Here is a 21,411-nt window from a genome sequence, read left to right as displayed (position 1 = left end):
GGAGAAAACTGTAATAAAAGACTTAAACAGTGAGTCCTCTGGCTCTGAGGACACTGCTTTAAAAACAAAGAAAAAATGCTTCAACTTGCATCGTTAGAACCAGAGTCCCTTTAGAGACTGAACTGACACCTCAGTTCAGCTTTTCTGGGCTCGGCTGCTCAGAAATTCAGTCGTGATCTTTTGTCCTCTCTGTTCGCTAAAAATGCAGCACAATAAAAAAAAAAAAACGCTGCCGCCTTCTATAAAATCAGCAAAAAAAAAAAAAAAAAACGCTGCCGCCTTCTATTTGCTGAGTCATTATAGACATTTCACTCATCCCTCACTTTCCTCCCTCTCTCAATCAGGCTTCAGTAAGACAATTGTCTCACGTGTGGCTGTTGCATAAGTCTATGGAATGGATAACCTTAAAAAAAATGCTCCAAAGAAAGAAGTGCATCAGTCTGTTTACTCTGAGATAAGGTAGTTTTAATTTTTCAATAAATCTGAAGGTTTTTTTCACCAGATATATTGTTTTAAGTTTCAACCATACATGATGATATATTCAACTTCAGCCAACCTGCCCTATGCCTCGAGTCAGGCTAGTAGATGCAGATTGTCACAGGGAGCTTGGTAAAGTGAGGCGAGGTGGAACCACCTGCAAGTTTAGAAGTCATGATACCCACGTGCACTCAAGTGACAGCCTCTAAACTTCGGAGTTGGACTCAGTTGGCTCCTGCACAGAGGGAATTGTGGGGATTGGACGTCTCTTCCTCCTCACAGCTGGATCTGGCTTTCGCGTTTGTTGTGCTGCCGTAGCAGGGCCGGAAGGAGGCACAGGAATGGGACGGTTCTTTTTGCCAGAGGTGATTCTGCCGGAGCGTTTATTGAGGATCTCCTGAACCACGCCCTCCATATCAGTAATGGGGATGCGCATGGCCTCTGCCATCTCCTCCCTAGCCACAGAGACAAAGCTCGGGTCTCTGGCCAGAGAAGCTAGACCTCCCTCTACTAGAGCCTGGAAGAAGAAAAAAAAACAGGTATTTGGGGTTCGAATCTCTGTCAAGGCATGATAGATTGTAGAAGGTAAGGTGGGAGGTAAAAGAGAGGAGGAGAAGGTAAGGTGGGAGGGGAGATAGACAGGGGAGGAAATAGACAGTAGGTGGTAAGGTGGGAGGGAAGATAGAGAAGAGGTAGAGAGAGGTGGAAGGTAAAAGTTCTTTTAGAACTTTTTGAAGCCATTTAATTTCTACCTCTCACTTTGGGATAAAGCCGTCCACTGTTTTAGGAATGCTCTCAAGTTCTCACCTTCAGATAATGAAGTTAAATTCCCAACTTCAGTTTATCATTTCATCTTCCATAATTATTCAGCATTGGATCACAGACTTCAGCTGTTTCAGCAATGGATTTCAGCATTTTCAGGGTAATGGAGAGGTGGAAGGTAAAAGTTCTTTTAGAACTTTTTGAAGCCATTTAATTTCTACCTCTCACTTTGGGATAAAGCCGTCCACTGTTTTAGGAATGCTCTCAAGTTCTCACCTTCAGATAATGAAGTTAAATTCCCAACTTCAGTTTATCATTTCATCTTCCATAATTATTCAGCATTGGATCACAGACTTCAGCTGTTTCAGCAATGGATTTCAGCATTTTCAGGGTAATGCTTCAGCAATCAGCATCTACACGCAATTTCTTCAGGAAATGCATTTGTGTAATTATTATTATTACTACCTGCAATATTGTTTTCATAATTTCATATTACTTGTCACGCATTAATCTTAAACCTACAGCTCCTGTTGTAATAAGTTGCGTTATTACTGTATACAGTAATAACGCAACTTTCTGTCCAAGTAACGTCCACACAAATGCCATTATAACAAGATAATCACTGTTATTCACTTGACCTGCCAGTGGCTTTAATGTTGTGGCTGATCAGTGTCTGTTATGGTGCAATTTTGAATGGCGTTCATGATAATCTGATACATTATCGAACACTGCAGAGGAAGGGATGCGGCCTCAGCCAAATAACAACAGTCCTGGATCACAGTTGAAGCCACTGTGAAATACAGTTCAGATGTAATATTTGATAAAACTTCAGTAATGCTCACTACAGGTTAAAAAACTGCTAAACAATGAAAGATTTTTTTTTTCTAGAGACTTAAATAGCATAGCCTGAAGTTAGTTTATTGCACATACTCTTAAAAACAAATCCTGGAACTGCCCAACAGACAAGGAAATCCTAATGGAAAAAGCTTAAAGGCTCTGATTTACACTGAATTGTGGATTTTTTCTATATCACGGCTTTACATTAACTATTCTTCACTGATGTAAAACTCAAGCATGTGAAGGCATGTTTTTGCCCTTGAATGCCTGAAAATATTCTGGATTCTAGACAAATTGAAATGACTAATAAATTGAGTGTAGTCCAGGACTAGCCTTAATTTGTGTCCAGGAAATGAGCAGGTGGTGTTTTCATTATCACCTCTATATGAGTGAATCATTCCTGCCAGTGGAGGTGGTAATTAATGAGCATGAGAGAAAAGAGGTGGGCAGAGATGCTTCCTCACTTACCTCCTGGACGAGCTGGTTAGCTGCAGTATAGGAGCTCAGACTCTGACTGTCACCATAGTTAGGGTCATAAGGAAACTGCAAAAAGAAGCAGGAGCTACTGTACATGTTCAATATCATGTGTAATGAATGAATCAGTCTTCAATAAAATATTACCTGTGTCTTGTCTGTTCTCACTGTGAAGTTCCAATAGCGCCTGTTGTCTGAACACAGGTGGAGGAAAAAAAAAGTATTTTATCAAGGACTATAAAAGGTTATGTAGAAAGATCTATCTACAGCTTAAACAACTAGTTGACCAACAGAAAATCAATTTAAATGATGGAAGCTGAATATTTTTGGATTGTAGGTTGGACAACAGTAAGTCGATCCTTTGGCTCTGGGAAAATGGGGCAGGCAAGTGATTGCTGTACTCACTGCTAATTGATTAATAATTGAGAAGATAATCAGTGGATTAAACAGTAATGAAAATAGTGATCTGTTGTGTCTGCCGGGCTCTTACTCATTAGCCAGATTATATCCAAACATTATTTGCTTATCTGGAATTTGACATTTTATCCTATGTTCAGTGTAAAGTGTGCCAACACGGCTGGAAAAGCATTGTAAATTCTACACTTCACTAAAATCTCAGAGTATGCAGGCAGTGGGTTGACAAAAACATACATGTCATGTATTCAGATGAGTATTTTTCTGCAAATACAGAACTAAAATACTAAATACTGTGCAGAGGTGTGTGAACTTTATAGTATATAAATATACTGGAAGAGACATTAGTATATTTTACTGTATTTTCACCGTATTTAATTTGTATACCTGTATGTTTTTCCAGTACAACATGAACATGTGTAGATTGAGATAACAAATTTACCAGCAGAGTTAAAAATTTATAATAATCATAATTTCCAAATTCTATGGGGAATGACAGACTGTCTTGAGACCTGTGATGAATGAGTAGGCCATACCTGGCACTGCATCCTCACTGTCTTGAGAACTGCCCTCTTTTTCAATTGAAAATCTGAAAGAACAAAGATTTCCATGCATCAAAAACATGCACCCTGGGCATTTGTAGTAGATAGCAGTGACTTGGGTACTCACTCTGCAAAGGCGTTGTTGTTTGTGTTGTCTTTTGGAGTGCTGGCGAAAGTTTCGGTAGTGGGCACCAAGGCAGAGGAGTCTGGCAGAGACTCAGGCTGACTCTCGGAAAACTGGAGGGGCCGCTGGTTGGTCATGTGTGCAGACTGAGCGCTTGTGGGCTCAGTGGAGAATGGATCCACCCGGTTCCCAAACAGGCCATGTGTACGCTGGAAATACCAAGCAACACAAGCACACAGCAGGTAAAATCCTTTATCACTGTCCACGGGTAATGAAATGGAGAAGTCGTTCTCATTTATATAATGTAAAGACAGAATAAGGACAACAGTGCGTGTCTGCAATTATGTGTATGCACTCCATATGTGTAAGACAGTGTTAGCTTACTTCCCCATCTCCAAAATGCTCACTACTTTTTAATTTCAGCTTGGTATTGAGAATACTTCAGAAAAATTCTTTTGACAGGCTTCAGTGAATCAAAGGACATAACCTTTCTCCACCCACAGAGGATCTTGTTATCAATCAAAAACTAAAACTCACCATGACCATAACTATAGGGTCTTCCACACAAATACAGTACTTTGCTGCAGACAGTGTTCTCACCTGGTAAATGTGCTCTTCTCCAGTCTCCTCCTCCATAGCTCTGTCCATCTCTTCCTCATTCTGCAGGTCTCCTGAAATGGCCCTGTGCATCTCTGGAGCCGCTTCTTCTTCTATAGTTCTCAGACCAGCCTAGAAAAACATGGAGATTATGGAGAAATGAAGAGTAGAGGCACATATTACTGTGTTCACAAGGATAGGAAGAAGAGGAAACATGAGTGTACTAAATAGTGGTTTAAGAAAAACGAGGTGAGGTACAGTATAACCAGGGTTACTATGTAAATTAGGAGCACTGGTAACGGTGAAGTGCAAATGGTGACTCTAAATTGCCCAGAGGAGTGAGTGTGGTTGTCTGCCTCTTAAGTGTCAGCCCTGTGATAGACTGGTGACCTGTCCAGGCTGTACCCTGCCTCTCGCCCAGTGCCACCTGGGATTGGCTTCAGCCAGCCCTCCCATGACTGTCTTCAGTATAAGTGGTTTAGATAATGGATGGATGACTACCTATCGACTGCTCACCTGGATCTCTGGGCCTAATTTACTCTTCTTTGTGGGCCGGTAGCCGTAGTACTCTTCCTGACGCTTCATGAACTTGCGGAAATAGTCTTGGAGCAGGAAGGTAGCATAAAATTTTCCCACAGTAACCTCATCATCTATAACAAGATCAGTAACAGTGCCATCAGAGTGAGAAATACTAGGTTATGTTCACCTAAATGACTAATGAACCTGATAGACTCACCTCCTATCGGGGGGATGACCTGGTCTAACAGTTTCATACTGGTGCGTTTCCAGATTTGCTTTATAATGGCTCTCAGTTCCTCATTGGCCTGCTCAAAGTTACCTGTTCAGAGCAATCCATGAGTGGAATTACAATATGTAAGGTGAAGGAAAGACGTACTGTATATGAACAGGCATCCACGGTGATATAAGGCTGATGTTCTGTACCTTCTGTTTTGATCTTGAGTGCAGTCCTGACCAGAGAGAAGAGGGTGGCGTTGAAGGTGACTGTACCATCGCTGTTAAGAGGCATGTTCATACCAACCAAACGCTACAGACAGAAAACCGAGAGAATTTAAGCATGAATTTCTGACACTGTCAAGATCAGTCAAGAGAATGTGTGTGTGTGTGGAGAATTTAACAATTTTTATAACTGCTACCTTCTTTGTAAAGGATCTAATACTTTACATAAGTCAACTTGGAACGTAAAAATGTTTTTTTTTCCCCATATGTACCTTACATGCAGCACGGTGAGGACAGAACTTGCCAAAGCCCAGTGGAGGCTGGATGCGTCGCAGCAGTGTCACCACATCCAGATGTTTGATTCTCCCCCTGTTAGGCCAGAGAAACACCATCTTGAGTGATGGTGGTGGTTCCAAACATTTCATGTTTCATTGAAGTGTTCAGGCTCACGTGGCTTCAGGGTCATATTCAGCCCAGATCTTCTTAAACTCGTCCAGATGGTGTGGCCCAAGGAGAGACCAGTCACGAGTCAGGTAGTCAAAATTGTCCATAATGACAGCTACAAAGAGGTTGAGGATCTGAAGAAGGTAGGAAAACAAGATGATTATTTATACAAAAATACTGTATACTGTAATGTAACTAAAACATAAATGTTGACTTCCCAGCTGCTTCTCACCAGGAAGGCACAGAGGCAGTAGAAGCTGAGGAAGTAGAAGACCGCGAAGTTGGACCCACAGGTGTACTCCTCTCCTGGCAGGAAGTCAGACTTAGGGTCACATTTCTTCCCGTACATCGAAGCAACCATGACCTCCTCCCAAGCCTCTCCAGTCGCACATCTGGATACATAAATGATCACCAACCACCGTGAGACCTGAGCTCTGTTTTTTGACTTTGCAACCATGAACCTTTGCAATTCATCCTAGTCCACAGACTCACCGGAATAACATCAGAACAGCTTGAGGGAATGTCTGGAAGTTGTTGTTGCGGTTGATTTGGGTGCCGTCCACTAAAGCTATCTTCCCAAAGATCTGAAAGATAAAATCATATTCCAAATCTTTTAATCAGCAAGGACAGGTACAGGGATTTTCATTTACAGACACAAATTGGAAAGCTACAATACAGTGTTTTACTAGATTTTTATCTTTATAATAAATACCTGCATCCCAATGACAGCGTAGATAAAGAAGAGCATCACAATAAGCAGAGCCACATGAGGAAGAGCCTAAAGACAAAAACCAAGCAGTTAGAGACCACAGGGTAGCACAGTGGTACATGAAAACGATAATGGCCACAGTACTGTATGACCAACCTGGAAGGACTTGATGAAGGTCCACAGTAGGTTACGGATGCCCTCTGAACGGGTCAGCAGTTTGACCAGACGCATAACACGGAAGAGTCGGAAGAACGTGAAGGAAACGGAGGCATTCTCAGCTTCCTATGGACAAGAAAAAAATTGAAGCATTTGAGAATAAGAAAACATAGGAAAAACAGAAACCACTGCTGGGTTGGAATACTGGGAGAGTTTAGGCTTACCGCAATCGCTTGCATAGGATTTCTTTCCTGCACAATGTCAATGAAGAGATAACATACTGAGTTATATTTGATCAAAGTCATAATATCATTAATAAGTGGTACAGACAGCAGCAGACATAGCAGCTGTTATCAACTGTTAAACACTGTTAATTTGAATCAGGCATATCATTAGAAATGGTTTTCCAATTTTAATAAATTACAAAGCGTCTGGGTCTTAGTTGCTGAAATCTAGAAGAACAGCAGCAGTTTGTAACTCATGCAAAACAAACAAATCACACAATTTGTTGTCAAAATATTAAGTCTTCAGTTAGTTCACTCATCATTAAAACTTGCTGAGATTTTACAGCGTTAATATGGCTTGTATTTACAGTATGAGGCATACTTCAACACAGTATCGCAAACACCTAGAGGTTTTACCTTACATGTGTTGTAAGATGAGACAACACAGATGTTTCACCAGCAGTTTCAGCCACACTTGGTTCATTACAATTGTGTTACAGTTTAGTAGAGAAAACAGTGGAGTGCTCACACAGAAAGGCTCTCATGCAGCAGTGCAGTGTAGTGTAGATCAGATATTTACAGCACAACCATGGAGACAGTATAGTCCACCACTGGCTTTCAGGGCATTCTGTGGAGGACAGACACATGTGAGATGCATGGAGAGGATAAAAAAAAAGAGAGAGAATGGGATAAAGAGAGCATGACATGCTGATGGAGAAAACTGAATTTCCAGTAAGTTCGATTGTGGATGAAAAGTGCAGTGCAACAGTGGCAGGAAAAAAACTGTGAAAGGTCAGAGAAAATACTGAGTTTGAGTAAAATAGCACTAAAATCTTTAACTGATGTGCTCTTCTAAGGTGCTCAAGCAACACATATAAAACAGTTCACTGAAATACTGTAACAAATGACTGTATGAATAGTGGATTTTAATGATGGAAATGAAAATGCATCTGAGGTTGTGCAAGACGCCAAGGATGGTGGAAGTGGCCAACAACAGTACTGACCATGTCCTGTGAGCTAGCTGTGCTGGCATTAATCAGCTGTTGGACCACAATTATATGATTTGGGTCAGAGTATTGGATAAAAACATTCAGTAATTTTAATTTGAGTCATATGATTGCCTTGGATTGTCATGGCATCAAAAGGGACTGTCATATACAGCACCTGCAATGAGATGCTAATACCTGTGGAATTCATTAAAGTAGATTTAAAAACTATACGTTATGCCCTTCAGACTCACATCGACTTCACTCAGGATGACATCAATAATGCTACCGACAACGATAATGAAGTCAAAGACGTTCCAGGGGTCTCCAAAGTAGCCCTGCATGGAGAGAGAGAAATCAGTATGGAGGCAGCAAGACACTAGTCTGTGTGGATATATTATTTAAACAGCAAATATGGGCGCCTTTACCCTAGCTTTGAAGGCCATCAGTTTGAGAATCATCTCCACAGTGAAGAGCACAGTAAAGGTCAAGTTCAGATTGTCTGACAGCTTGGTCACATGTTCCGACTGGTTACAGTGCTGTTCAAATGGGAAAACTAATATTAATTTCAACATAACTATTCATTTGACATAGTACTGCTACAACAATAATGGTTATTTTATATCACTGGAAGGAAATGCTAATATTATAGCAACATGGTCTCAAATTGTAACTATTTTTCTGAAACATTAAACATTTATGACTAAACAAGCAACATTAGGCTTAAAAAAGTTTTTTAATGAAATTTTTTACACTACCCAACTAATCGGCTTTTCATTTCCTTATTAGGAATGCTTTACTACAGTGACCAAACAACTAATCAACTTTCATCAGATTCAGATTCAAAAGTTACTAAATCCTGATTAGTGCATAGGAAACATTTTTTCCCAGCTGAGCCCCACCCACTTCAAACCCAAACTGGAACAAAGACGTCCAGTGAAATAACCAAATCTGTTTAAACTTTGGCGACTGTAGTGTTTTCAGGACCTTTTCAGGATAAATCGTCTTTATTACAAACTGGGTCTTATTTGGGTCCACAGTTACATGAAACCAGCCCACCAAACTTGCAAATTAATTCCTAAACATTTATGACTAAACAAGCAACATTAGGCTTAAAAAAGTTTTTTAATGAAATTTTTTACACTACCCAACTAATCGGCTTTTCATTTCCTTATTAGGAATGCTTTACTAAACACTGAACCCTTGTGATTTTGCCACGGAAATATTTACACCCACATCTTAATATAGTGGACTCTGACACTGAATATTATAAATATTTACACACCTGCATCCCCAGACACAGGGAGTTGAGCATAATGAGGAAGAACATGAGGTACTCAAAGTAGCAAGAGGTGACTATGTACCAGACTCTGTACTGGTAGGGGTTTTTGGGGATGTAGCACCTCAGAGGACGAGCCTTCAGGGCATACTGCACACACTGACGCTGAAATGGAAGCAGCACAGACATAAGGTGGGTTAAAAGAAAAAAAAAAAACAAGTCTACACTTGAGTAACAAGTTTTTAGACTGGGCTCTCTTATTATCCACAGCTTCATCTGTGAAGGTCTCAGTGTACCTGGTTCTTGTCCAGCTCACAGTTCTTATACTCTTCCTCACCCTGCTCCTGAAAAGTCACAATGACAAAGCCCACAAAGATGTTCATCATGAAGAAGGCGATGAGGATGATGTAGATGATGAAAAAGATGGACACGTCCACGCGGTTATTGAAGACAGGACCCATGTCTTCTTCACCTGAATCAATGGCTCTGTATAGCAGCCTGGGAACACAAAATGATGTCAAGAGAAGAAGGGAAACTGGCAGGACAGTAAGATCAGAAATACAATAAGGCTAATTTGTATAGATGAAATTTATAATTCAGTGGATTAAAAAAAGGCTCTACTGACTCTTTTACCATCTCTGGCTCCAGTTAATGGAATTACGTCCAACCCAATATCCACATAATAAGATAATGTGTCTTCTAACTCAATCAAAAATCCTATCAATAACGCAATTTGTTGAATTGGAATTTATGCTGCGCTTACGTTGGCCAGCCTTCAAATGTTGAAACTGTGAAGAGAGCCAGCATGCCATTGAGCACGTTGTCAAAGTTGAAGTCATTGTTGAACCAATCTCTCTTAGCCACCACTGTGTCTTCTAAAGAATTCTCAATGTGCTTCAAGTAGGATCCCCTGAGAGTAGACACAGTGAACAGTCACTGTTAAATAGCACTATAGCTAAAAAATCTATTATGTGTGAAAGATGTTTGCCTTACTGGCATTCCTCTGCAGTCATTTTGGACGAGTCTGTGCAGCTGAAGAGTTTACCCTGGGAAGAAAAGCATTAGTAAAACCTTTAATACAAATGAAGCAAGTCGTCTATACTTATAGTAGCTTAATCTGGAAATATGACCTTTATAGTACTGAACTATATCTGGTGTCATCATCATCATCATCTTGTAAAATATGTACCTTGAAGAGTTGCACTCCTATACAGGCAAACATGAAATTCAGTAGCATAGTGACCAGGACAATGTTGCCGATGGTTTTGATGGCCACAAATACGCACTGGACCACATGCTGTCAATAAAGACAAACAATGGCCACTTAATACTGAGGTGCAGATGTGTGGAAACACAGTGGTGCAATGGAAGTAAGTACATTTACTGAAGTATGTATTCAATTCATTTTCTGCTATTTTATACATAATATTTCAGAGTGAAATATTGTACTTTTTAAAACTGCACTACATTTATCTCAGGTCTAATTAGTTCGTTTTGATACTCATACAAATACATGGCTCATAGGTGCCAGTACTTTTACTGCTTTAAGCACATTTTGGTGATAATACTGTTCTTTTGCTTTAGGATTTTCAATGCAGGAGTATTTCCATTGTTGTATACTTAGGTAATGGATCTGAACACTTCTTCCACCACTGGAAACAGAAGTTTCACCAGGAGAATTATTAATACATGTAACGTACCTTTAACCCTTTAGCTCGGTTGATAGCCCTGAGAGGCCTCAGCACCCTCAACACCCTGAGAATCTTCACCACAGAAATGGCACTGGATCTGCATGTAACATGACGAAGAGCAATCTTGATATGTGCATCTGGGAATACTGAAAGTGTAGCATAGGAAAAATAACATAATAACAAATAACAATGTTCTCCATCTAATGTAACAATCCTAAAAGGTAAACTCACTCCATTCCCATAGACAACAGGGAGACACCGACCACAATCAGATCTAGGATGTTGAAGGAGTTTCGGCAGAAGGAGCCCTCATGCATGAATGCTCCATAAACTGTCATCTGTCAGTCAGATATATTACAGGTAAACAGAATATTGAAGCAAAAAGATCAGTGTTTAAGAACAAATATGTTACATTAGACTTCCAGCAGTACTGACACTCATATCTTAGTGGAACATAATGAGTCAGACCTAAAAGGAGGCATACAGTAACATGAATTTACCTTCAGTGCAATCTCAATGGTGAACACAGTTGTAAAGACAATGTCAGCATAGGCTAGGATCTGGTGGAAAGGCATAGAGAGCAGGGTTATTACCCTTCTTTCAACAGTTAATGTCAAGTGTGTAGTGCCAGACCTAAGTGTCACCTGGTTCCTATAGGACTTGGGATCAATGGGGTCCTCAGCTGCCAGGGAGATGGAGGAGAGCAGGATGAACAGGAGGATTAAGTTGGTAAAGGACGAAGCATTGACGATTTTGTAGCACAGCTTACGGAACCTTAGTAGCAGTGAACAAACATATAGAAATGCACACAGAGTTTAATATGTGCAATTTAATATGCTATTAAACCATTGAACAGGTCGGTGTTATACACGAAGACAGTCAGGTCCTTACTTGTTCTGAGGACCAAAGATGAAAAAGGAGCTGGCTTCAGGCAATGGAACTGCTTCTTCCTTCAGCTGCAGGTCAGCCATCGGTCGGGGCCGAGGACTGATAGGGATCTCAGGCTCTTCCTCTTCATCATCACCTATCATGTGGAAGAAACACTCAAAATTCTATAGTGCAAGGCCAAATCTACTTAAATGTGGTATTTATGTGACAGCATTACATAGGAGAGAGAGAGAGAAACAAACCAAAAAGCTTACAAATAAAATAAAACTCATGCTTAAGGATACAAAGGAAATCTATACTAGCTTTAATATACATATAATGAATCACCTTGTAGACTTTATATGGTAGTCACCAGAGTAGTGTCAAGATGGCCTAACATTAGACTCTGCTATAAACTCAGCTCAGGGAATTGGTTGAGTCTAATAATAATAATAATAATGAGAAGTTACTATACTTATACTGTAACATAGCCAAGACAGCAGCCCTGGTAAACAGCCAGTGTAATGAATATAAATTCTTGCTGGCAGTGACCTCCTTCGGTGACCTCACTGGGAAACATGGGAGATTCAGAAGTGAGCAATACCTGGAAAGTCAGCAGGTGGGAATGGATCTTTCACTTCATTGACATTGGACTCAAACTCATCAATTTTGAGCTGAGAAAAAAAAAAGACATGGGACTCAAACTCATCAATTTTGAGCTGAGGAAAAAAAAAAAGACATGGATTACAGCTCCTTATGCTCCTGATCAATATATCAGTGTTGTGAGTAAAGATGTAATATGAAACCACAAACAGTAACCTTGGCTGTAGTGGGTATGCCCTCTGTCTTGGCCCTCTGCTCTGCCAGTTTCTTAGCTATCCTCTCTCTCTCCTCATCAGTCTTGTCAGGCATTTTGGCCCTGGAGGGCATGAAGGGAAAGGAGTGGAATAAAGTTGAGCTGCAAGTAGACAGAGTAAATCACCTCACCTAGGTTAAACTATCCCTTTTTTCACCTTAGTAACTTCTTTCTCAACTTCTCCTCTGCCTTTTCTTTCTGAGCTGAAGTGAGACTCTCAGCCTCTGCCAGGTTGTCAACAGCAATGGCCAAGAAGACATTGAGGAGGATATCTAAATACCCCGTGCTCAGGAAAACAAAAACCCTTGGACCTTTGTTAGCATACAATTTTTAAATCCCGTGATATCATGATGAGTGTGTGAAGGATACAGTTTCCACAGACATAGAGGACAATGAAGTAGATGGTGACCAGGATGCCAGGGAAGACAGGACCTCCATAGGCCATAATGCCATTGTACATAATGGTGGTCCACTCTTCTCCTGTTAGGACCTGAGAGAGTTAAATGTTAAAAAGCAGACAATGATTTTCTAATGTCAGGGATGAAAGGATGGTACTGTAAATGAGCTTAATTTAAACTACGGATCATAAAAATCATGTAAACAAGGTTTAAAAAAATCGTAAACACTGCTATGAGTCAGTGTCCACCCTCACCTGGAACACACTGATGAGGGCCTGAGGGAAGTTGTCAAAGTTACTGCGTCTGGGTCTGTAGTCGGAAAAGTTGAATTTTCCCCCAAACACCTGCATGCCGAGGAGCGAGAAGATGACGATGAAAAGGAAGAGGAGGAGGAGCAGGGAGGCGATGGAGCGGACAGAGTTAAGGAGAGAGGCCACAAGATTACTCAAAGAGGTCCAGTACCTGCAAAACAGTGGAGTAAGGAGCTGTTAAATGGCAATGAATTACACTAGAGCAATTAAGTTTAATGCACCATCATCCTTTGAGGGGAGAGGACTTACTTTGTAACTTTGAGGATCCTCAGCAGCCGGATACACCTGAGTACTGAAAAACCCAGGGGAGTCACGGTCCCTGCAGACATCATGATCATCTCCACGATGCCGCATAGCACCACGAAGAAATCAAAACGGTTAAACAGAGACATGAAATATGCTCTGGGACCCAAAGCATACATCTTCACAAACATCTCTATGACAAACAGCACCAGTAGAACACGACTGGCGACATCTGTTGAGAAAAGAGGAGAGAGAGAGGAATGTGTGAAGCTGGGAGGGATGGAATTATGTAAACGTATTTACATATATACTGTGCAAAAGTCTTAGGCCACCATTGGTTTTGTTGTTTTAGCAAGGCTGTAATGATAATTTACATTTATTTCTCAGTCTCTTTATTAAGATGTAACCAGAAAATACTTGAAATATGTACACAAAATGGCTTCTGCAGTCCAAAATCAGTATTTAATGTGACCTCCCTTTGTACTTAGCACAGTTTGAATTCTTTTGGGGAGACTGGCTTAAAACCATGACAGACCCTCCATCATGTTTCACTGAAGGCTGCCTCACTCATTCTTCCACCTTTCTCCCAATCTTCTTCTTACATACTATCAATGATTAGACCCAAACATTTTAAAGTTCCATTCATCACCCCATAATCCTCTTTTCCACTGATCTTCACTCAGCCTTTTCTCCCTGTTCCGCTTCTGAACAAGTGGTTTCTTGGCTGCTGTTCTTCCACAAAGACTGTTCCTGATCAAGCTTCTTAAGACTGTGGAAGAATCAACTTGGCTTCCAGATGAAGCTGCCAGATGCTGAGCCAGGTCTTTGCTGGATTTCCTCTGGTCTCTCAAAGAAGAAACTTGTCATCAGACGTTGAGTTTCCTGGGTTGTCCACTCCTGTTATTGTCCTTGACCTCTCCAGATTCTTCATATTTCTTTAGATCAGCTTGAAAACCACATCTGGAGTCTCCAGTTTGTTGGATGATTTTTTTTCTGACATTTTTGTGTTTTTTAATACTGTGTATATATTCCCAGCATTTTCTTGTTGTATGCTTATGAAGACAATGAGAAATATACAGTCATCATAACACTGCTACAACAACAAATCTAATGGTACACCTGTATAATTGTACGCACTTCAATGCAACACTTCTGTGTTTACACCTGTACTTATGAAGCGCAAAATGTTTCAGTTTTTGGTGAAATTGCCATAAATGCATACATTCAATGATATGTTCATTATTGAGCTCATAGTTAAAGGTGGTGTTGTACTGGACTACATTATATTCAGAGGTGTCTCTATATTTTTGTCCTCCCCAGCTACATACATAAGTAGGTCAGAATATTAGGAAGCGTATATGTATATGAGACCAACCTTGTAGGGAAGTGAGCCACTCAGGCTGGTGATGGTGCTCTGTTGCTATGGTCAGGGTATTGAGGAAGACGAGGATCATCACTACCCAGTAAAAGCTGTTGGTTTTCACATATACAAGGCACTTCATCCTGAAGAAGCGATTCCAACGACGAGCCAGGCGGCTAAACACAAAAATATGTCTGGCTTACTGTGCCAAGCTGGTGGGGACATGTCAACATTTGCACATTTACAAAACAGCAGACTCACTAGTAGTACACGACTCGACTCTTCCCTTCCAGGTCAAACAGGCTGTCTGTGTCAGAGTCTCCACTTGTCAAAGGCAGTAGTCCTGACAGAAGAATAGCACTTGTAATTCAACAGTATCTCTACATGAAAGGAGTGGTGAGGTAGTTCACAGTGCTGACCTTTGCCCTCTAAGTCGACATCCAAGACTTCAGCATGAGTGATCCACTCCATGTAGCCATGGAGGTCTTCATCCAGTTGCTGACGGTCTCGCAACTTCTGGTATTCACCACGTGACCTGGCCTTCTCTCGCTCTTTGGTAAACTCTCTGAGTAGAGAGATGAAGAATAGTAAAACAGCAGAAGTGAGCAGTTTTAGTACTGTCAAGAAGCTAGCTGCAAAAAGTAAAAATGATGTAAGATAATGTCGACTTACCCACTCAGCACACCCAGAACCAGATTTAGCACAAAGAAGGAACCCACCAGAATGAGGGGAACAAAGTAGAGCCAAGGCCATTCATTTCCTATGGCATCATTAACCTGAAAGACAACTCTCGGTCAGCCACAGACAGTGCAATCTGTTAGAGTTTGCTCAATAAATACCGAAATCGCTGCAGTGTTGGTGGCAGGAGCACAAATTTCCCAACACTGAAGCAAACACACAACTGAGACAATGCATGTGAGCAGCCACAGACCCAGTAGAGCACTTTGGTCCATCCCTCCATGGTGATGCACTGGTAGACAGTCAACATGGCAAAGCCAATGTTATCAAAGTGGGTGATGCCATTGTTGGGACCTTCCCACTCTGACCGACACTCCGAGCCATTAATAAGGCAGCGCCGTCCATTACCAGCCACTGCACAGGGAGCAGGCAGTTCACCCTCTGCTGTGGCATAGATATCTGTGGGGAAACAGGTACAGTATAGCTATGATTTCCAAATGTAATGCTAAGTAAGGTATAATATATATAAGGTATCACTATAAATGACAAAATATTGTATATAAAAACTCCAGTGCAACAGAAAATGAATATGCCCTTTATAGATACTTGTGCTCTTGTAATAGCAGGTCTTATGCATTTTGCACTTGAAGAGCTCCAGTCCCATGATGGCATAGATGGTGACCAGTAAAAAGACCAGCAGGGCAATGTGCAGCAGAGGCAGCATGGCCTTGAGGATGGAGTTCATCACCACCTGCAGGCCTGAAGGTGGACAGTAAAACCAAAACAATGCAATACTGTATAAAAAAAAATCTCAGTCGTCTCTGCAATACACACATACCATGCTTCCAATGGATCAAATAGAACAGTATTTAACAGAGCCACAGAGTCGTTCTGCAGTATGTATGGATTAATGCACATTCACTTACTGGGGACTCCAGAGACGAGTCGTAGGGGTCGCAGCACTCTGAAGGCTCTCAGCGCCTTCATATCAAACCCCCCGCCCTTCTCTGTTGGTGCGCCTGCTATCTTATTGACAGTATCCAAAACAAAGGTGAAGAGACTGTAGAAAAAAAAGATAATAAGCCATAAGCACCTACCTGAACAAAACTGTTGCTGTCATGACTTAAGATGCATTACCTTTTCCGCCCCAGTCAAAACTGAGTATGTCTTGACAACTGACAGATCAGTTTACAGACAGATATTACATTTTCAGCTTTGTCAAAGGCAGTCACAGTGATGAAGGAAAGTTGAGTATTTTGGTAGCAGAGATATCCACCTGCAGCCCACAGCTCATCTTACCCCATGAAGACAATGACAAAGTCCAATATGTTCCAACAGTTCCGTAAATAGGCGCCTTCATGGAACACAAACCCATAAGCCACTATCTTCAGAAAGCACTCTAAAGTGAAGATGATCAGGAAGATATATTCCAAACTCTCCTGCAGAAAGACACACACAAACCAGGAAATTACATGTGATAAAGCTGATGAAACGCTTAGTGTTTAACAATAGATGTTGCCGGACTTGAACAATTTGGACTCATTAGTTTTGAAAGCCTGTTATCTAAGTTTAATGCAAATTTAAAAAAACAAACTTAGACCATTTAAACAGATGGGCAGCCTGTAAGTCGCACAGTGATTAAGTAAACAATTTTAGACTCATTACAGTATATCAAGTAAAACCTTTGAGACAGAAAAACAGTTTTCAGAAAATTAAATGATTTGTTTTGAGGTGATAAACATAAATGTAAGTGTGGGTGAATAAAAACATGTGTATTCTATGTCCTCAAACAGTGTAACATTTCCTTCATATATAAAGATGGATAGACAGAGAGATAGACGAATAGCGAGATAGATAAGCTTTCTTGTTATTGTATATCATTATACAACAAATATCAGTTTGGCAGCAATCCTCCTAGATACTATACATACCTAAAATAATTACTCAGAATAGAGTTACCTGGCTATCAAAACACTCAACTGCACATATTTGGTTGCAACAGTAACATGAAATCTTTAGATAGATTTATTACTTTTCCTTATTATCTTAAATTCAAATGCTGTAGGAGAAGACGCTATAAGACCATAACAGTATGACAGAGCTCTGAAGGAATCCAGTCCCAGCTTTAGATACCATCGAAATTATAGGTTAGCTATAAAATACATAAGCAGTTGATTTCCATTTGATTCTTAAAAAAATTCAGGCCAGTAATGTTTGGCTGAACCACCCAGCAGCAGTCTCCAGACCTCCAATCAATTAGAACCTCCAAGGCCAACGCTGCATATACAGTATTAAAAATAATACATACATTCATAAGCAAACTGTAATTCAGATTCTACCAAGTGGAGCAACAAGTAGAGCTGTGTGTTTCTGTTGCAGTGTATCAGTGTTATAAAACTTAATATTTTATGACTATATGAGTATGCATGTGGTTACATGAAGCAACATTTCTAGACTCTCCTGCATCCACCTGCGTCAGTAGGCCGACCTACTTCTACCAGCAACTGGGGGGTGAGGTAGACCAGCTTCTCTTACATCGCTCACCTCTGAGAAATGGCACACGAAGAACTAAGCAGGATTTGTAAGCAGGCAGTTTTAGATCCAGATACCTGATGACTTCATGAATTTTGCTGGGATGTAGGTCAACTGGTGGTGTACCAACAAAATTGCTATAAGCTTTAACCTAGTTGTGTGTGGAGTTTATTGACTGAATGATGGACAGCAAGTAATGAGTGCTATATGCTGACATTTGTGCTGAATTCAGGTCTCTAAGAGAAGTGAACCACATACTAGATTGCTCATATAAGCCTCTTCTGCACCATAACAGCAGTGTCAATACTTCAAATATATAAATATTGACAAGAGTCCATCATTACCCAACAAAGTTCCATTAGTTGTATTCAGTCTCCAACCTCTAATATGTTATCCACAACCTTACAGCAGTGTAAACATGCACCAGCAGCATCCAGAGGTCAAACACCTACCTCCAGTTTACAGTACAGATAGCTTCACTGAGAAACTCCTGCTTCACTTTTATGAGAATACATAGAAAAAATGCCATCTGAACTGACAAAACCCATCAAATCACTCAGAATGAGCTCAGCTTCAATTGTGTATTATTGTGTATTGTGTATCAAAGTCAAACCAAAAACAGGCATTGTGAGATTTTACTGCACATCTTTGTATTTTGTAACTTTTACCCTGGTGGTAGGTGAACGTTTCACACACATCATATCCTGTGGATATGAAGTTAAATGTCTTATATTTGTGCCATTATCTTCTTTAACATCCAGGTTTTGAGCAGAGAGGAATAAAGTAATCGGAGACCTGTTCCTCTGCAGACACAGGTGAGACTCCAAATAAAGAACTGAGTTGTGTCTGGAGGCATTTAAACCGGGCTTGGCTCTCTGACCGGTGTCCAGCTGGCAATAAGCAGCCAAAACCATTAAAACTGTTGACTAAAGCTGCACAGTCATCTACTACTCATGGTAAAATACTGGATCCTTTAGAAACCAGAAACTATGAGTGAAATATTTAGCTTCAATTCTGCACCCTTCATATTATAATAAACAAATATCATTGGCACTTTGATCCACCAGGATAATGCCTATCACAGAGTTCTGAAAGAAAGGGCATGTGTGTTCATACTCACTAAGCTTGCGTTGGTGTTGTTACTGTCTTCTTCAGGCATAGGCAGGAACACAGCCAGAGCTATACAGTTAGCAAAGATGGTCAATAAGATGATGATCTCAAAGGTTCTGGATGGGGAAGCTCAGGGTCATAACCTTAATTCTCAAAGAGGACTGGCTTACAAAAGGAATACAATTTAAATGAAATAATTCATAATGAGAATATGTGACGGGACAATGAAAGGGTAAGAAATGCTTGTCGAATATAAATGATCCATTTTGTCCTCTGTGAGATGTCCTCTATTTGTCATGTAATGTAACAAACCAAACCAAGCAGCTCTGCTAACATTTATCAGTGTCTAAATGCTGCTTGAAACATCATCCCTAAAACAGCCCGTGTAGTAGGCAGCAAAGCAGCGACAGTTAATGTAACCTTGCCTGCTGTGCTGCTTCATTCTTGTCTACAGGGGGCGTTCTAAGAGAATTCCCCTGCCAGGTCAGCATCATGTCTCTCTGTGATGCCACGAGACAGCTGCAGAGCCCAAGGATATGACCAAATCATCAGTAATAAATACTGTTTGGTTATTCTAAGACATACTGATTTATCCTTAAGACTGTAAGTGCTGATATATTTTTAAGCACAATAAGTACTAGTGTTACTTCTCAACAGTTCTGTGATTTTACTCTGAATACAGCACCCATGCCCTGTGTCACAGAATCGCATACCAATGTTATTAACTTGCTGCAGTAAAAAAATCATGACATGGTCGAGCAAATACAGATGCATGTCAACAAACTCTTCAGAAAAACAATAACTAATTATAGGACAATGATGCGTTACCATGCACATTCGCTGTTCTATATTAACATGCTGTGAGAATAAAGCTGTTGAGATTCATTCTTATTTGGATATAAAACATGCATTATCCAGGAATGGACATCAAGCAAAAAAAGCAGGAAACTCCTTATAGGGGCCATAACATCACTCAACAGCTCAGCTTTAGTTCAGGTGTCAAACCTCACAGAGTGCAAGCATTTCAAAGTGACTATTTCCACATTAAAAAGCAGAATGAAAGCTAGTTAAAATGCTGAAGAAGCAGCTCATTTCTGTATGACAGATGTAACTAGTTTAGCTTATGAAGCTCCTTAAGTGAAAATATGAGGCCTATAAATCCGACTTTGAAGAAAGGCAGCCAGACAAATAAAAGTCCTAACACAGATTGAGACAGAGCAGTTATCACAGGTGAACTACATAGCTAATAATTCAGTCATACAGACACGGTGTTTCAGTATTCCCTAGCTGTCACTGCTGAAACCCAGAACCCTAAATGCTATAATACCTGTATAATACCTTGATTGTCTTGTATAGCAACAATAAGTAAATCTAGTAAAACAGTCTCTGTGTTGTGTATGTATACTACAGCTGTGTGTGTGTGTGTGTGTGTGTGTAAGATATAAAGGATACTTCCACTCCACTATATTGATGCAGGCCTTGCGAAAGGGATTTCTGAGGGTGAAGAGAAAGAGGGATCTTGCTGGTCGAGGGTTTCCCCCTGTGGCCTGTAGTTTCTTCAGCTTCTCTCTCTGCTTCCTTTTCAGCTCTTCTTCATTCATGATGACCGACTTGGTCGCCTCTTCTTTGGACGCCATCTTGATGCCTCCTCCTGAGACAAGCTTCCAGTCCTGGAGAAGGAAGTTCTCCCACTATGTAATCCCAAACTGAGGCCGAGTACAACTCTTTGCTGCAAGGGCCCCTAGGTTCCAGACTTGCCAATCCCCTGTGTGCGCCCTGCTGCTCTCTCTCCCCCCTTCTCCTCTGCCTCTGACCTTGTCACACACACAGCCACAGGCCTCTCCTCCTAGCTGGGGCACTCTGACATAAAAAAGCCCCCTCAGTAGGGGAAAAATAACAGGAGCCCAGAGTGACTGCAGAAACAGTTGGCCCTGCTGCAGTTTAAATTTAGACTGCAAACCACTGACAGGCCATGCTTGGGGATGGCTAAGAGGGTGGGGTGTAGAGGGTGGAAGAATGGAGTAGATGATCGAGGGGAGTGGGTGTCGAGGGTGTGCTGGGGCAGGGTGGCAGCGGCAGCACAAAGAAGGGGAAAGACAGAGGCTCTGAACCTGAAAAAAAAAGACAGGTTTCTACCACCAGTATGACGTTGTATAGGTGGAGCACAGTGTTTAGAGCCTGAAAAAGGTTGAATGAGAGCAACACACAAAGAGCAAGAAATTATTAAAAGACCAGTTTACACTGTCAGCCTCAAAACAATTATAAAATAGAACTCTATGCCTCCACCAACCGGTCAAATTCACATGAATGGAACAGACATGAGGTCATTCACCTCTGACCGCCAAAATCTAATCACTTCATCTTTGAGTTGTTAGGCATCTTT

The 21,411-nt window shown here is 40.8% G+C and overlaps 1 protein-coding gene across 1 annotated transcript; it reads right to left on the bottom strand.

The window, feature by feature from the left end:
• Positions 1-263: 263 nt before the first annotated feature.
• cacna1sb (calcium channel, voltage-dependent, L type, alpha 1S subunit, b) lies at positions 264-20,665 on the bottom strand. The gene is made up of 45 exons (XM_020615370.1): positions 20,481-20,665; positions 19,039-19,144; positions 16,686-16,825; positions 16,313-16,446; positions 15,993-16,145; positions 15,640-15,845; positions 15,381-15,484; positions 15,128-15,273; positions 14,970-15,051; positions 14,724-14,884; positions 13,355-13,580; positions 13,049-13,256; positions 12,766-12,886; positions 12,554-12,668; positions 12,360-12,459; positions 12,145-12,214; positions 11,565-11,697; positions 11,318-11,447; positions 11,174-11,233; positions 10,905-11,011; positions 10,683-10,770; positions 10,172-10,279; positions 9,976-10,028; positions 9,746-9,892; positions 9,279-9,480; positions 8,989-9,147; positions 8,132-8,242; positions 7,958-8,041; positions 7,298-7,345; positions 6,718-6,744; positions 6,494-6,619; positions 6,341-6,406; positions 6,121-6,212; positions 5,861-6,020; positions 5,635-5,762; positions 5,457-5,553; positions 5,170-5,272; positions 4,964-5,065; positions 4,744-4,877; positions 4,231-4,359; positions 3,634-3,839; positions 3,501-3,553; positions 2,698-2,744; positions 2,545-2,619; positions 264-994 (listed from the first exon to the last, which is right to left on the bottom strand). The coding sequence occupies exons 1-45, from the start codon at positions 20,663-20,665 to the stop codon at positions 683-685; spliced, it is 5,544 nt and encodes a 1,847-aa protein (XP_020471026.1). The 3' UTR covers positions 264-682.
• Positions 20,666-21,411: the final 746 nt, after the last annotated feature.

The sequence above is a fragment of the Monopterus albus genome, unplaced genomic scaffold (genome assembly GCF_001952655.1).
Source record: "Monopterus albus unplaced genomic scaffold, M_albus_1.0 scaffold6.1, whole genome shotgun sequence".
Taxonomy (NCBI): Eukaryota; Metazoa; Chordata; class Actinopteri; order Synbranchiformes; family Synbranchidae; genus Monopterus; species Monopterus albus.
Note: the sequence above shows the minus strand (reverse complement) of the source record. Positions and strands in the feature narration are given on the sequence as shown.